Source organism: Onychostruthus taczanowskii, unplaced genomic scaffold, assembly GCF_017590055.1.
Source record: "Onychostruthus taczanowskii isolate IOZ18803 unplaced genomic scaffold, ASM1759005v1 scaffold23, whole genome shotgun sequence".
Lineage (NCBI taxonomy): Eukaryota > Metazoa > Chordata > Aves > Passeriformes > Passeridae > Onychostruthus > Onychostruthus taczanowskii.
Genome location: NW_024499573.1, coordinates 10,419,430 through 10,435,453, shown reverse-complemented (window position 1 = coordinate 10,435,453; position 16,024 = coordinate 10,419,430). Strand labels below are relative to the sequence as shown.

The following is a 16,024-nucleotide window of genomic DNA, read 5'->3' as shown; positions in this document are numbered from 1 at the left end:
CAAAATCACCCTCTAGAAGACTCCATAACCAAAATCTGAATGCTCAAATCAGTGGTGTTTGGATCACCTCATCCTCCAGAAAAAAAAAACAAAAAAAAAAAAAAAAAAAAAAAAAAAAAAAAAAAAAAAAAACCAAAAACACTGACCCAACACTATCAAATGCCAAGCATTTTTAAAGCAGCTTTCAAAACAGAAACAAAAAATTCTACTTCAAAAATTAGGAGTTTAAAGAAGCTAACATGATAGATAGATAATTCAGGAAAATTCAACCACAGCCAAACAGTAAGATACTAAAAATTGAACTGGGAACTACACAGGTGAGTAATGGAAACAAAAATGACAGCAAGCACCTTCCACAAGGGAAGAGACTTTTTATGAAATAAGATAATTGTCTTGTAGCTGTTACTAATGTACTTATCAAAGTGACTTATCATAGTGACAAGTTTTATCCTTTCCTTCTTTAATAGGACCTAACTCACATATTAAGCCTTACCCCTCAAAAAATGTTTTAAAATGTATTAGGAATTCTACTGCTTTTGGATTATATTGCCCTGTGTTATACTGGTGTAGGCAACCAATCTACTAAAATGAGAAAATTAGCTCTAAGACACAAAAACATTTTTTTTTGGCTTTTCAAGATGTAGAAGTCTCTTAGTCTGTTACCAGTCTTGTTTTGAAGCCAAGAATGCTAATAGTTTGCTGGCCATTTCCAATCATTGTGGGTCAGTTCACAGCTGTGCAGGCACTCAGTTTCAAAGGCATCCTCCACACTTCTCAGTACATTTCTCCACGACAAAGTTTCTTTCTGAAAGTCACAGTCAAAAGATAACCGAGTACCTGACTCTGCATTGCTGTGATCAGTTACTTATACTGACAGAGAGAAAACAAGGGAAGCAAACATCCTACCACTGCACCCAGATAAGGTAACTGTAAACTGAAAGACAACTTGCTGAAAATAACTCTTCAAAGTGGAATATCTCCAGTATCACCTTGAATAGCAGAAAAGCAAATTCTGGAGTTAAAATAATGAAATAATGATAATTAAACAGTAACTCAGAATAGCAAATGCCAGATGAAGTACAATTTATGGGGCATCAGCATATTATTGTACTGCAAAAACAATGACCTGCACAAACTGAACCGATTCCAGCCCAAGCTTCAGGACATTACTGACACTTAAGAAAACAGAACAGTCCCTTCAGTCTTTTCAGTGTCAAACACCATTTTTACCATGCCTAATTTGTTCACCTATGCAAGTAATCCTTGAGGAAGCAAATGGCAATATTTATATACAGAGATTTAAGAAAAGAGACCAGAATCACAATCTGTTCAGCTCTGAGCAGGTCAACAAAGTCATGCCCCTTGTTTTCCTCGCTTACACTAATGGGAACAAGTACTCTGAAACAGCACAGATACCTGATCCTAAGCTTTGTCAACCCAGCCACCATCTAATGTACTACCAGTCTGACACCGTGCAGAGAAATGTCTCACTGAATTTGGAAAGCCATTGCCACTTTTATACCAGAGACAAATTATTAATCTCCTTATCTGTCAATATCATGAATGTATTCTTGATAGAAAATGCAGCTTTACACACTTAAAGGATGATGTGCCCCATTTTAGGCTTGTTCATTCTTAGGTAGTTGTTTCTTCAGAGAGTAGCAGGTGAAATTTAGATGCACATTGTGAAGGAAGCTGATTAAAATTTACACATCCATTTCAGTCTAAGACTCACCCCACCTGCCTTGCCACAAGACAGTAACTTCAAAAAATCCCTTTGTTTGCTGCAGAAAGTCACAAGCTGAGAACTACAAAACCACAACATCCTGGAGAAAACATCTGAGCAACAGAGTGAAAAAAACATAAGCACGTATACACATAAGATCTGCTGCAAACCCCAGACTGCGCTTTTTGGTCTCTGCTCTGCCACTGAGCCCACTCAGCTCTTTCACATAACATCAACAGCTGTGGAAGATCATCAAAGCAGACTGTTTGCCCCTAATAAAGGAGCAGACTGTCAGGCTCAAAGCATACAAGTAATGTGAAAGAGCAAATCCAGTTCAGCCAAGAGAGCTGAACCAGCTAGCGCTGGAAAGGCTTGTGCTGCAAACACAGACCACGTACATCCTTAGACTGGAACAGCAGGAAAGCATCAAAACAAAAAATACCAGTATTATCATAGCCTATCTTCTTCAGTATTTTGTTCTAAAAGGGTAGCAACAACAAGAGTTCCTCAGTTAAAGAAGAGATTCCTTTACAAGGAACAAAATGCCAATATGAGCAGTGTTTGCCAAAAATACAGCAAGGGTTGACCACCAGTGTGAAGTGTTCACTCCACAAGTGCCAAATTTTTAATTAAAAAAAAAAAAAAAAAAAAAACACATTTATTACAACAGAATATTACAAAGATCTAGCTTCAATGATCAACAAATAGAACTTTACAAAATGCAAACAAAGTAATTTCCGACTGCGGAGTGACAGATATCCCAAGTTTACAAATACAGCATCTTTTGTTTATGCCCACTTAAAAATCATTTCCAGTCTGCTTTATTTTCCATCAAATACAGTACATTTACCCAAACAAAAGCATGTACATTCAATATAGAACATTTTGAGCAAAGCTACAATCTTAGTTCCCATTCACAGTATTTTTAGTGCAATGCACTAACAGGGCCAAATAGTTCTCTATCCATAAAATCATTTTTACTCCTGATCTTGTGATCAACATTTAGATATATTTTATACAAAAAGTATATATGAACATGAGGCACCTCCCTAAGTAAGGGAGTGAACCGATATAAAAAACACGGTATTTCTTCTGATGTACAATACCTTTCAAATTGTAGCAATTTGACACAAATCACTAAAAAAAATATTTTCTAAAAGGTAAAAAATAAACCAAAAAAGGAAAAAAAAAAAAAACCAAAAAAAAAAACCCAAAAAACAATTAAAAAAAAAAATTAAAAAAAAAAAAAAAACAAATCTGAAACAAAACCCACGATTGCATGAAACCTGCCAAGAACTTCATAATGGTAGGCATGCAACTGCTTTACTACAATCTTGATTAAAAGGTTAAAAAAAGGTATCTAAGCATCTTCCAATTACACAAAGTCAAGTGTTACCCATAGTGGTAATTTATGATTTTGAGAGAAAATATATTTTGAGTTTCTCCCAAACTATCCTCCCTTTTTATTAATATTTAATGAAATAAGCTAACATTATAAGTGGTTGTGCACAGATTGTCTATAATACATCAGCAAATATTCACTACCTTCATATTAACATTAGTGTGTTGATCTTTCAAAAAATAAACTGAAAAAATAAACTGCAACTATCATTAAAGTGCTTGTGTATAAATTTTTTTAAAATTAAAGAATAGAGGAATGTGGATATTCTTGTAAACTTTCTAGATGTTTACAAAGTTTTCCTGTGAACCACATATGGAAACAAAATGGAGGTCTTTGAAGCAACTTCAGCACAGCGAAATTCAGAATGTCCCTGAACTGGGAAATTAGTCAATATGAACAAACTGAATTTATGCCAAATACTAAAAATTAGTAGAATTCAGCCAATAAACACTACATTGTTTGCTCTTATACATTCATTTGTAATAAACTTAAAACAGAGTATAATACAATATTTACTAAAGTAGGATATCACATCAAAGTTTGAGCTGTCCATCAATTAGCACTGCCAGGGAGGACCAGCATGCACCATGAGTTTTCTGAAGATTTCCTAAACGAGGAAAATCCACCTTCTTCCAATGCTGCTGCTCATTAACTTGGCTCGGGTATATTCCTTTTCAGTTTCAGGAAGTTTGTTCTATACTGGGTCAAACTACAACTACATGGAGATAGCTGCTAATTTAGAGGCATGTGCATTTCACTTCAACTACTTCAGTGTTTTGGGAAGTGGCACTGTCCTACAAGCAGTCAGAATGATTATTAATATTGTAAGAAAAAAGAACAGCTTATGAAAGTATTTTCTCCTTATAGTACCATTATCAAGAATTAGCAGTTCCACCAACAAACTAAAGTCTTTTTCATTCAAATGAACTTCAAACTTTCCGAACATCACTTGAGCCTATCTGAAGAGAAATGGGAATAAATTAATATTTTGAGTTCACCCATATAATTCTCTTTTAAACTACACAAATAATTTAGAAGGTTAAATTTTTAATTCTTAGTCAAAATGCAGAAGTCACTCCCCCTCTAGAATTCAGCATAATTCAGGGCTCAACTCAGTTAATTTTTGAAGTTCTGCCTAATTTGGTCAGGATTTATTAGAAAGTCACGAAAGCACCACATCACAATTTAATAGAACTAGGTGGTTATTCACTGTGAAAGCTGAACTCAGATTGAATCACCTCCCAGAAAATAGCGTTTCAGAGTTGAAACACAGAACAAGGCACATATACTTTGCTTTCTTTTTGCCAAATATGCTAGAAAGATGATGCTGCATAAGGATGTTAAAAACTCCTAAAATTATCACTACAGTCTCTCTTCATCATACTTTTGTACAATCCCCAACCTTCAGCCATCAGTTGGTCAGTGTGAAATACAAAGTGACTGTACACAAATATTTTCTTTTTTAAAAGGTCCTCTAAATATAGGCCATGGCAAGGCCTATGGAAAACTGAGTAGCTACAAATACAACCCCTCCAAGTGTAAAAAATTCCGAGAGCACTACATAAGCAAAAGTTTAGAAAATTCTAGAGCAGACATCAATACATATCAATGCTTAAAGCAAAAATTTTGATAAGATTTGAACAATTTAAAAAACTAAATGACCACACGTCTCCAAACCTGGGCATATATAAATAAGCATTAAAAGAAGAGAATTCTAAATTTGATGACTTCAAAGGTATTTGCAGACACCTAACCAATAATGATTTTAAATCAAAACAACTAAGCAACCAAATTACATTAAAAAACCTGTTCTATGCACTTTTGTTGACAGTGTGTTGGTAATACACATTAAAATAAAAATTTAAATTTACAAATGCTAATTCCAGTAAATTCATAGAGATTTTTTCTGTTATCAGCTTTTACTTTAGTACTTTTAGTACTTCTTCAAGTGGTCACAGCAAAGTTAATTAAATGAGTTAAGTTATTCAAACCAAACAAAATTACAGTTAATTTTAAAAAAATTACTATTTTAAAAATGTACTTATATTAGCCTTATTACAGCAGATGCCTTAAGACAGTTTAAAGAGTTGACTTAGTACAGTTTAATCTACATTCCATCTTTCTACAATGACAAATTTAGATTTTAACTCTTTTCCAAAATGCTAAAAAAAAAAAACAAACTTGACATCAAATACTTTTGCATTTAAATCACTAAACCATAAAATCTATGGGAAAAAAATATGTTTTCAGCAATAAATCAACAACAGCAAAAGAAACGCAGTAGCATTGTTGGGTTTTTTTGTTTTTTTTAAAAAAAAAAAAAAAAAAGGACAAAACATTCTCTCTTTTTCCTCACCAGACAAGAGCTTTAGATCTTGTACTTCTGCCTTTGGTTTTACTTTCTTCAGGTGAATGAGATACGTTTGCTTTGTGGGTTTTCTTATGATGTTCTAGAAAAGCTTTTCTGGCAAATGCTTTCCCACATTTATTGCATCGGTGCAGAGAAAAGTTTTTTGTTACTTTTACTTCAATGCCAACATCAGCTCCTTCATACTTTTTATTGGGAGAATTAGAGGTGACATCCTGTTTTGAACCAATCTGTTTTGTTTCATCCTTCTGAGAGCCTCTTTTTGTCACCTTATTTAGAACAAGATCAATTGGCTTCTTTATTGCTCTTATTTCCAAACTCGCCGTTATTTTCCCAAGGTAGCGCGGTGACTTTTTATGAACCACAGTTATGTGTCGGATCACATCGCGCTTGCGACGCGTTTCGTAAGAGCAGAGTGGACACCTGTAGTACTTAACATAAATATTATTTCCATCTGTGTGTAATTCAATGTGCTTTGTTAAATTCTGTTTAGACGTAAATTGGCGCTTACAGAGTTTACAGTAAAGCTGCTTGAAGTCAAAGCCAGCTGAAAGTTTTGGCTTCCTGGCCTTTTGCTGGCCACCTGCAGCAGATGCATTGGTTGATTTAGGGGTTGATTTAGTGGTTGATTTGCAGGTTGATTTAGTGGTTGATTTAGAAGTTGATTTAGGGTTTTCAGGGTCCTGTTTAACCTTATTTTTTTGTGCTGACGGTGTGTTCTTTTTCTCATTTTGATGATTTGTTCCCTTTAATTCATTCTGTGGAGAAAGCACAATGGAAGGGGGTGAAGGTTCTACAGAATCTGCTGGTTCAACTTGTATTTCTGTGCCATTGGTAGTATTGTTGGGTCCTTTCTCTCTTTTAGAGTTCTTTCCAGAAAGAGTTATCTTGTGAACAATTTGCATATGCCTTTTCAGCATTATCTGTGAACTATACTTTCTCTTGCACAGAAGGCATTTGCATGCACTTAAATTGTATTCAGCCTTTGAAGACGACTTTTGTTTTCTGGTCTTAAGAGATTTTTTAGGAGAAACTGTATCCAAGAACAAAGGTTGCCCAGGCTTTGTAGCTATATCAGGAGTAATGGAATCCCTTCTTAATCCTCTATGAACTTCATCAAAATGCCTCCTTACATTGGCTTTTGTGGCAAATGATTTATAACACACAGGACAACTTCTACCTAATGTGACAAGAACATTCTTATTTCGTCCTCTTGCAGAGCACTGGTTTGTTTTCTTTTTTGTTTCTATATACTTCTTTAGTTCTTCCATCTTTTTTTTGTGTACTTTTCGAATGTGCCGGCGTACACTGCGTCTTGAATGAAATTCCTTCCTACAGAGGCAACAAATCAACTGGTGGCCATAATCAGAATTATCCAGAGAGTCCAAGTCAGGATTTACTGCTGGTGGCTGTTCGTCGGGAGTAGATATCACCTTGTTTGTAACAGGATCAGCAGGAGGTAATTCTACAGTATCCCCAGCTGGGACCAGGGCTGGAGCTGAAACAGTCTTGGGCTGCTCAGTGCTGGGTTCCTGGATTTGTACTGGAGCTTGATCAGGGGTATGGCTACTTTCTGTGTTCTCGTCTGGGCTATCAGTCCTTGACACATATTGAAACACAGCATTTTGATTGGTTTCTATAGGTTCCAACGTGATGATATATTCTTGCTTATCTACCCTTGGATAGATTGCTTCAAGAAGGTCATTTATGGCTTGACTCTGCTTATCTTTTGTATCTGGGAGGTCTGTGAAAAGAGGAAAAGGTATTTTTTAATGATTTGGTAATTTCCAATTATTTAAATTTCAAAGTAGCTTTTAACCACTACGTGAATTAAGTCTACAAATTTCCACAAATCCTCTTTTGTACTCTCTGAACACTCAACGGCTTTGAGTAATCATTGCAAGTTGCCTTTTTATTAAAAGCCAGCATCGGAAATAACCCTCCTGGCGTGCTAATGTGAAAGCCACCTGAACTAAACATTTGTATGACTGGAATTAAGCTGGTTTTTAAAAAACTGTATCAATTGCAAGAATAACATCATTCAACTGAGCTTCTTCTGCAGGTGTGCAACTAAGCCTGAAGCATCATTAAAAACCAATTTTCCTACTGTGGGATATAGGCACTCTCAGTAAAGGAATCTAATTCTGGAAATAAGCTCTTCTCTGTGAATTGTGAACGATCCTTACCATAGATGAAACATCTGTGTAACCTGAGCATTGTATAAAGATAGAAGTAGATAATATTTTACAGGTCTCAGTAATATTCTCTCTTTAAATGCCAAATTAGTTCAGTGCTCTAGTTCCCAGTGTGACACTCGAAGCATCCGCGATGGCAAAACTAGGAAGCTGGGGTCCTACACCAAAAAGGTGAGGCACTGAGATGACACAGTTCAAATTATTGTGAATAATTTTAAAGATGTGAGTCCTGGTAACAGCTAATTAAAAACCCACAGTCAAAATTATTCCTTCCACACACCCAGCAATACATGGAAAGTGTCAGTACAAGAAATAGGCTGTTTTGTTGCTCCAAACCCATTTTTTTAACACTGCATTCTTAACTTCTTTTACAGTCAGTTTCAAATGAGCTTATCTATACAGTTTTTACAAAGAGTAAAAACTCCTTCCAATTTTATAGCACCTTTTAAGACTACTTCATTACTATATTGAGTGCATTAATTTTTCACCATGGTGTGCTGAACTTTAATTCCGGCCTTTTGTACACTATCTTTCATTTATTGATAAAACTCCCACTTAGTTCAATAACTATAATCAATTTTATATAAAGCACAAGTACTTATACAGTTTTATTCAGTGTGTAGTATTATTCCTTTTATTTGCACCTCTCATAGTGAACAGTGGAAGTAATTTTATTTGTATGTTAGTTGCATGTTATTTCATATTAACATATGAAAGTTAATCAGAAAGTTAAATGAAGGCTAGAATGCCAGGAGCTGGACATTAAGTCTTCACTCAGGGTCATCTTACTTTGCTTAGAAACTATTACATCTAAAGTCACATGCACTTCCAACCTTGCTTCGAAACTATGAGTCACCCCTCATCACAGAGAAGCTCTGTGACTCTCTAACTGGCCAAGCAAGCTCATTTAAGTAGCCAGCCTTTTCACCTTCTCCATTCAGCTGACACCATGTGCAAAAAGAATCATCAAAGTATATCTCTGTTCCTAATTTTTGAAATATTGAGGCAGGAAGGCACTAATTAGGAAAGAAAAATCCTCATTGCACCTATACTGATCTAGTGAAGAGATCAAGATAATTTCTTTACAAACACTTTTGAATGCTGACACATTTCCAAATTAATCAACTTTACTCAGATTAACAAAAAGTCATCACTGGAATGAGACTGTAATAAATTTTTTTCCCATAAAAAATATAGTTCTTAGCTTTTTCCTCATCATTTAACTAACTTCTTTTAGTAATAAAGCTTCTTTTCCACAACAAAGATGTTGGGCTAGGCATGATCACATAGGATATGTTAAAGCAGCATACACTGAAGTGAAGCAGGGGAAAAGAGACAGCATTATTCAAGCACAGATCCTTAAATAAAAGGGTAAACTTTTAGTCTGTGTTTCATACTGACTAAAACCAAAAGACTGCATCCATGACACAATCACTGTATTCTCTGAGTACAGGAGAATATTAAGGATATTGACCCAGGTCACTTCACAGGAGCAGCCGAAATCCATCAGAGATATGATGGCCTAAAACTGAAACACCCTGTTAGAGTCACTGTCTTCTGTGAGAGTCACTTCCCAGTCCTTTGACATGCCTTTGATTTCTTTCACAGTAAAGGACAGATGGGAAAGAAAAAGAGGAAGAAGGAATAAAAAGTGTTAAAGAGTGACAATTAAAAGGTTAGATGTATAAACTAGCTATCTGTTTATGATACTGGCATGGCTCTTGGTTGTTAATTCATATAAAGTCATTACTGTAGCTCCTAACAGTAACATAAAAGTGATCTAAATACATTACTACAGAAATTTAGATCCACCTCAGTTTTTTGCATTTTGTTTCAGGTATGTTTGTGTAAATAGTAAAGACAAATTTTTCAACTTCACATTGCTTAATTAAACATTTAAATTAATAAGACTTACTATCATCCATCTGAAGACTTGGAGGACAATAAAACTTTTTATGAGTAATTAAATTTGGTAATCCTCTGAAGAGACTCCGGCACAATTTACACTCAAAAATGGTGTCCACATCTCTTAACAAGATATGTTTAAGTTGTTTCGTTCCTGTAATAAAATAAATATTACACTTATGGAAGGCTTTCTGTTCATTTCTTAATTCACGCCATCCCATGAAAGTGGAAACATTTTAGACCATGAATAATTACAACAGCATTTTATCGTTTGGTAGTGCTACTTCATTTGTACTGGAAGTTTATGCTCCAACTTTCACTATGAACACAAGACTGGGATGAAAAAAACCCTCAAGGATTATACACATTACAGAGAAAGTACAATGGTTTACAATAAAAACTAACATCTAACATTAGGGAAGAGTTCTTACTACGGTATTTGGTTGTTGCAATACAATTGCCCAATAGGAAAGAATAAGCACCTAGAGCATTTAAAGAAGTCAGTAGTATTTTTTCTTTAGGGTTATCCTACAGTGCTATAAAAACAAGACACACACAGCTATTTCGTATAGAAATGGCACCTGGTAAGGCAAAAAACTAAAGGACTGAATAGACCAAAGAGAATAATTAACAGGTCAAGAAATGTTACTACACTTAGATATCTGACCCAAGTCCAAGATGATGACACTTAGACGAGATAGTATAGATAGGCATATTTTCAGCCTGAATGAAGGAAAACAGATACAATTTAAATCTGAAAGATCTCTATTAAAACATAGAGAGTATGATAAAATATGCCAGCTTTCCAGACTATTATGTATTGTATATAAAGATAGTTAGATCTAGCATTGTTGATGTATTCCAGCTCCTGCCATTTTTTTTTTTACTTTTAGTCCTTCATTTCTCATCTCATGAAAATTTCATCTCATGAAAATCTCATCTCATGAAAGGCCTAAAATTAGCAACATATTACTAAATGATGCTTACCCACTCCAAATTAGAAAAGGAGCACTAACTAACCAAATTCAGCTCTTTTACCTATCTTGATTTTTCTTAGAATTTAAATATTCAAAACTAATCAAACAAGGAAAAATATAATAAGCTGGACCATCAATAAACAATATCAAATACCTATGGAAAAGCAGCAGCAAGACGTTCTTCAAGCTGAACTACAAGATCAAGTGTTCCGTCATCTCATCACACTTCTGCAAAGAATTCCTTTCAAAGTTCAAACACACTGCAGAACTATTTTCTAAATTAAAATCTTTCAAATATTAAAAAATTCATAATAGGTAACAGTTCTTCAGTACAAATGGGCCTTACCAGAAAAACTTATTTCTTGGTGCAATAAAGCTTTCTAAATCTGAGTTTCAGCAAAGCAGTGTCTTCTTCAACAGTTCTTTAAAAATGGTATCCAAACTTGGTCATGTGAGGCTACCACAGTTTAGGGGCATACCCCTCCTATGCCTTCCCAAGCCATGTCCACTGCTCTTTCTTTGAGTGTTACTAACTTCACCCTCATTTGACCTGCGTTTTTACAAACAGACTACCAAACTAGATTTACTACTATATATACTACTACAGTTAGATATAGCAACAAATAAAAATGGTACAGAGTTTCCCCCAAAAGCAAGTTGTTTACTCTGATCTCACCAACATTTGAATTTCTGCATATAAAGAAAACCCAGCTGAACAAAACTGAAGATGCTCCATGTAGATAAAATTCCATGCTGTTCATGCATGCCCTGGCCACAAGCCTCATTCTCAAAAAAAAAAAAAATTCTCCATTACTACCCAGCCAAGGGACATACAGGTTCCTCATTCTCTCCTCTGTTATATTCAGTCCCTGTTCAGGACTGAAATGTTTTTTTTCCAATAAAAATTACTGGATTTAAGAATTACTGGATGAGATTAAAGGATTTATGACATATTGGAAACCATACTGTATGACATGGTAGTCATTCTGGCTTCAAATCATCCTTATGCATCTGTGAAACTTTTCACAGATGAGAATAAAAAAAATAACTGGTCCTTTTGAAATAAACTGCACACATTCAGAAACTTCTCAAAACAGCAAAAAAAATTTAACTTACTGAAGTCTTCTCTATTTTGTAGTTACATCTAATTGTATATTGTGATGGTAATGCAGGTGATATCTTGTCAAACTCTGTTAACATTTGTAAATGTTGATGCTAGAACAACATCAAAGTCACAATAAATTGGTAGAGAACACCAGTCATAAATATCTCTATCAGAAATTCCAAAATTTATGCCTTTTGCAAGCAGTTTCTTTTTTAGAAAAAAAAATCATATTCACTTTTTATTCTTAATGCTTTGCATGACAGAAGCTTTTGATAAAATTACTTAAACAGTTATATACAATACTCTGTCTTAAATTTCTGTTCCTTTACCACAAGAATCAAATACTCTCTTTCCATAATGAAATGTTGCTTGTTCAAAACGAGCCAGTAAAATCTTTTTCTAAGTCCTCTTGCCTTCTGTCCAACCTCGCTGATGCAGGTGACTGATGACATCAAAGTAAGCTACCAATTTAACACTTGCCAGTGAGGACGATCTGGAAGTAGCTCAGAACAAAGCACCTGCAACTAGTTTGTGCTATTACCAGTAGATAGTCCATTAATCTGCTTCAAGCAAAAAAGCCTGTCACGCATCTCTGAGGCCTCAAGCAAACAAAAAAAGGTTACTTATGAATAATCACACATCCTGTTTTAGTATTAAGTTGAAACACTAGTGGACAACTTAAATACTGTGCCCATTTACAAGACTCAGAGCAGACATGCATCTTATTGCACAGCAGCAGTGTTTTATACATGGCGCATTTCACATACTTACAAGATCAACGGGAAAAAAATTTAGAAATGCGTAGATAGTAGCACTAAAGACCAAGAGCTGTGAAAGTAAAATGTTTGGCTTGCCACATCAGAAGTGTAGAAACAGCCTGAAAACACTGAAGGTTTCTATCTTCCCTCGCATGCCTCCCCAAATGCTTAGCTATTCATTGCTATGTATTGCAACTCCCAAAATCATTCAAGGAATATCTTGATTTAAGCAATTTAAGATGGTCAAGATTAAGTTTTTTCTTCACCTCAGGAGTTTTATGATTAACTCACTGAGAACAGCAGCAGAAATGGCACAAAGCAGAACAACAAACTTAATTTTTATGGTTTTTGAAGGATAACTATACAGCAAGCTCTGTATCTTCATTACTTTCTATGATAACCCTTATTAAAAGGAATACCTAATTCCAAAAATCTACAAATATTTTGCAAATATGCATAAAGTCAGGTGCTGGTCATTTTAATACACTGAAGCATTACTCTTTTAAAAAGGTAATGGACTTCCCAAGGGTCAGGCATGGTTTCCTACCTGATCGAAAACACTCAATGATTTGCTGAATACCAGATTTTGATGTTTGCAGAGGCTGCTGCAATAACGGAGGATCACCAGGTTCCAAGAGACGCACTGAAATATATAAAAGGATAATAAGCCATTAGAAAACAGGTAATTTAGGCATCTTCCATACATACAGTAAACTAGCTAAAAAGAACAGCCAGGACTACAATAAAAGTAGCCTTACTCTAAACTTTTCACTTATATTGAATTTAAAAAAAGTCAACACTGAATTTCCCAGCTATGATACCTTCTGACAGTTTGCTGTCCTTTTGGTAACTTTTTTTGTCTGTATTCAAAGCTACATGTAAAAAACCATAGAAACATATAAATATATAAAACCAAATTAACTCGCTAGAAAGTCCATCAATTAAAGTAATTTCCCAGAACAATCTACTTGACTTCCATTGTTAAAACCAAATGACATGTACAAAAGAGCATTACCAAATACTGTATCACCAGCATTACCAAATACTTCAGAGCACACTACATGACTTCAATGTTGCCAGTACGCACCTAAACAATGAAGCCAAATTTAAAGTAGCAATGATCAGAAAAAAGGTACGAGCATAGCTACATAACACATACCAAAAAAACCTATCACAGTATTTTTAACCACAAAAGCTACATTCAATAAACACTTCAGGCTCAAATAAACTGCTGAGGGAATACTTTATTTCTGATGCTTCTTTCCATATCATATTTGTTGGAATGTTGGGGGACACAAGACTGATGATGGACTTTGGACCTGGCTAACATAAGAGATTTGATAACAGGATGCCTTGGCAAAAGCAAACGGAACTTTGAAAACTAGACCAAGATTGCAAGAAGATTAAATCAAACAGGCTTACAGGAAAAAGGAAACCCCACTAAACTCTGCAAGTAAGAGATGCTGTTATATGCATAAGTTTGTGTATGTGATTTTAACCTAATCATTGTCATACACATTAGTAGTCTCCCTGAAATAGTATATAAGCATTTGTATCCCCCAGTAAAACTGGATTCTGATCACCGAATCAGTCTTCCCTGTCTCTCTCCATCACCGACATACATTCTTTGCAAAAGCTATTGAAACTAAAACATATGTTAATCAGAATTTTTAGCAATTCCAATATGCAATATTTATTCACTTGAAAATTAATAGAACTCCATTGCTGTATATAGCTATGGCAATTAAGCTTTGCCCAGAGGGAACCCAAATTTACAGGAATACGAACACTTCCTGAAGCATGTGTTTGCAAAACCATTAGTTAGGTCTTATTTTATATTACTTATTGACTAAACAGCCAGCCTTGCACTTAATAAACTGGCTCCCACCTTAACCATTTGGTTTGATTTTAACCTCATTGTAAAGTTTTCATTTCTAAATGTAGCACTGAGATCTCTAATAAATTTACTTTTAATAAAGGCCACTTGAGGCATAGTATGAAACTATTTAGACATAATTAAGTGCAAAAAGACTAAACAAGTTTTGATAGGAATGTTGAGCTAAAAGGTTATAAATAAATTCTAACTGAAAAGAACATCAGAAAACAAAGCACTGTAAAAAAGGACAACAGAATGAACATTCCACCGAACTATCCTGGTCCCATAATATATTATTATAAATACAAACACATAACAACCATGACGAATTAGCAAATCAGTTGGGGATCTCTAACACAATGGCATATTGTATTCTACTACCCTAATCCCTATACTTCAAAACAAAACATTTTGGTTTGTATACAGCCTCTAATATGCATGTACAACACCAAGTGACAGCAACAGGCGTAACACAGGTGAAGCAGACCTAACACATCACTGTTAATTTCTCAGGCAAGAAAAATATTTTTGTGTTTTTAAAGTATTAGAACAACTCAAAACCATTTCATCACCAACACAAAGAAATGTTTCTACTAAGTGAACAATATCTACTCTCAAATTACATTTCACTGAATGAGCATAATCAAAGTCACAGTGCTCACATTTTCATCTGTTAATTCCCCAAACTGATGACTTTCTTCTCAAAACAGAAGTGAAAGCATACAAATAGCACCTTTCTTTCAAAAATGCAAGTGAAAGCATCCAAATAAACTCCACAACAAGGCAAAAAGAAACAAAATAGCCTTTAAAAATCCTAATTACAACAATAAGCAGATTAATTTCAAAAGCATCTAACAGGTTGGCTGAACCTTCAGAATATTCATTACAGTTTCCACTGACGGCATCTTTCATATCACTCAGACATGGAATGTCAAGAGTTGTTCCAGGTGGGATTTTTCTCCTCTGAGACTAAGAGTTTCAATTTCACCAGAGTTCAACAGAGAAGACAGAGTAAAAATATAAATAACAAATGTAAATGATTGCCAGAAACACCATTTTACAAAAAAAAAAAAAAAAAAAAAAACCCTGAGAACAGTGCACTTTTTGGAAACAAAATGATCAGTTGTTTTATACAAGCTTTTGCCTTCCTGTGCTCACTTCATAGAACACCAATGTGGTGGCCTGAGGATTATCCCACATGCAGGAACTAAAATATTCTCTTCCTGAAATGATTTTAAGGTGACAGTTTAAGGAGAGGAAAAAAAAAAAAACTACTTCCAAACAAAATTCAGAAACTTTTTATACTTAAAGCTGACACAAATGATATACATTTGCATCCTCACAACAGTTCCTGCAAGTTTTCAGTGAAGGAGACATGCAAACCAGCCAAGCACCACACACCACCATACCTGGTTCACAGCATCCATGGTGATGGTGGTCAGTCTGACAACACTTGTCCCTTAGAGGCATTTTCCGTGCGCACGACCTACTTTCCTTCTACATCCAGCAGCCCGTTTCTGCTAAAATAAGCAAATTAGCAGTCACCGCCGAAGCACAAGCGGCTCAGGAGCGCGCCAAGCCCGCACACCCGCTTCCTACGGCCGGGCAGGCCGGAGGCAGCGGCACCCCTGGCGCAGGAGAAAGTCCCATTGTTTCCGGCAGGTCTCACGACGCCCTCTGCAACGGCCGAGGCGAGCACGGCCCCGCTCCCG

At 35.3% G+C, this 16,024-nt stretch overlaps 1 protein-coding gene across 5 annotated transcripts in view; it reads right to left on the bottom strand.

Moving 5' to 3' along the window:
• Positions 1-16,024, bottom strand: part of ZNF800 (zinc finger protein 800) — a 50,050-nt gene that overhangs the window by 33,852 nt on the left and 174 nt on the right. For 2 of the 5 annotated variants that reach the window (XM_041405386.1, XM_041405384.1), the window contains exons 2-5: positions 15,722-15,832; positions 12,984-13,079; positions 9,607-9,750; positions 5,485-7,240 (exon numbers count right to left, since the gene is read on the bottom strand). In XM_041405386.1, the coding sequence (XP_041261320.1) occupies positions 5,485-7,240; positions 9,607-9,750; positions 12,984-13,079; positions 15,722-15,782 (2,057 nt within the window). In that variant the 5' untranslated portion in view covers positions 15,783-15,832. Of the gene's footprint in view, positions 1-2,531; positions 4,088-5,484; positions 7,241-9,606; positions 9,751-10,727; positions 10,825-12,983; positions 13,080-15,721; positions 15,833-16,024 lie in introns of those variants that run through there. The other 3 variants (XM_041405388.1, XM_041405387.1, XM_041405385.1) reach the window with 3 other exon arrangements.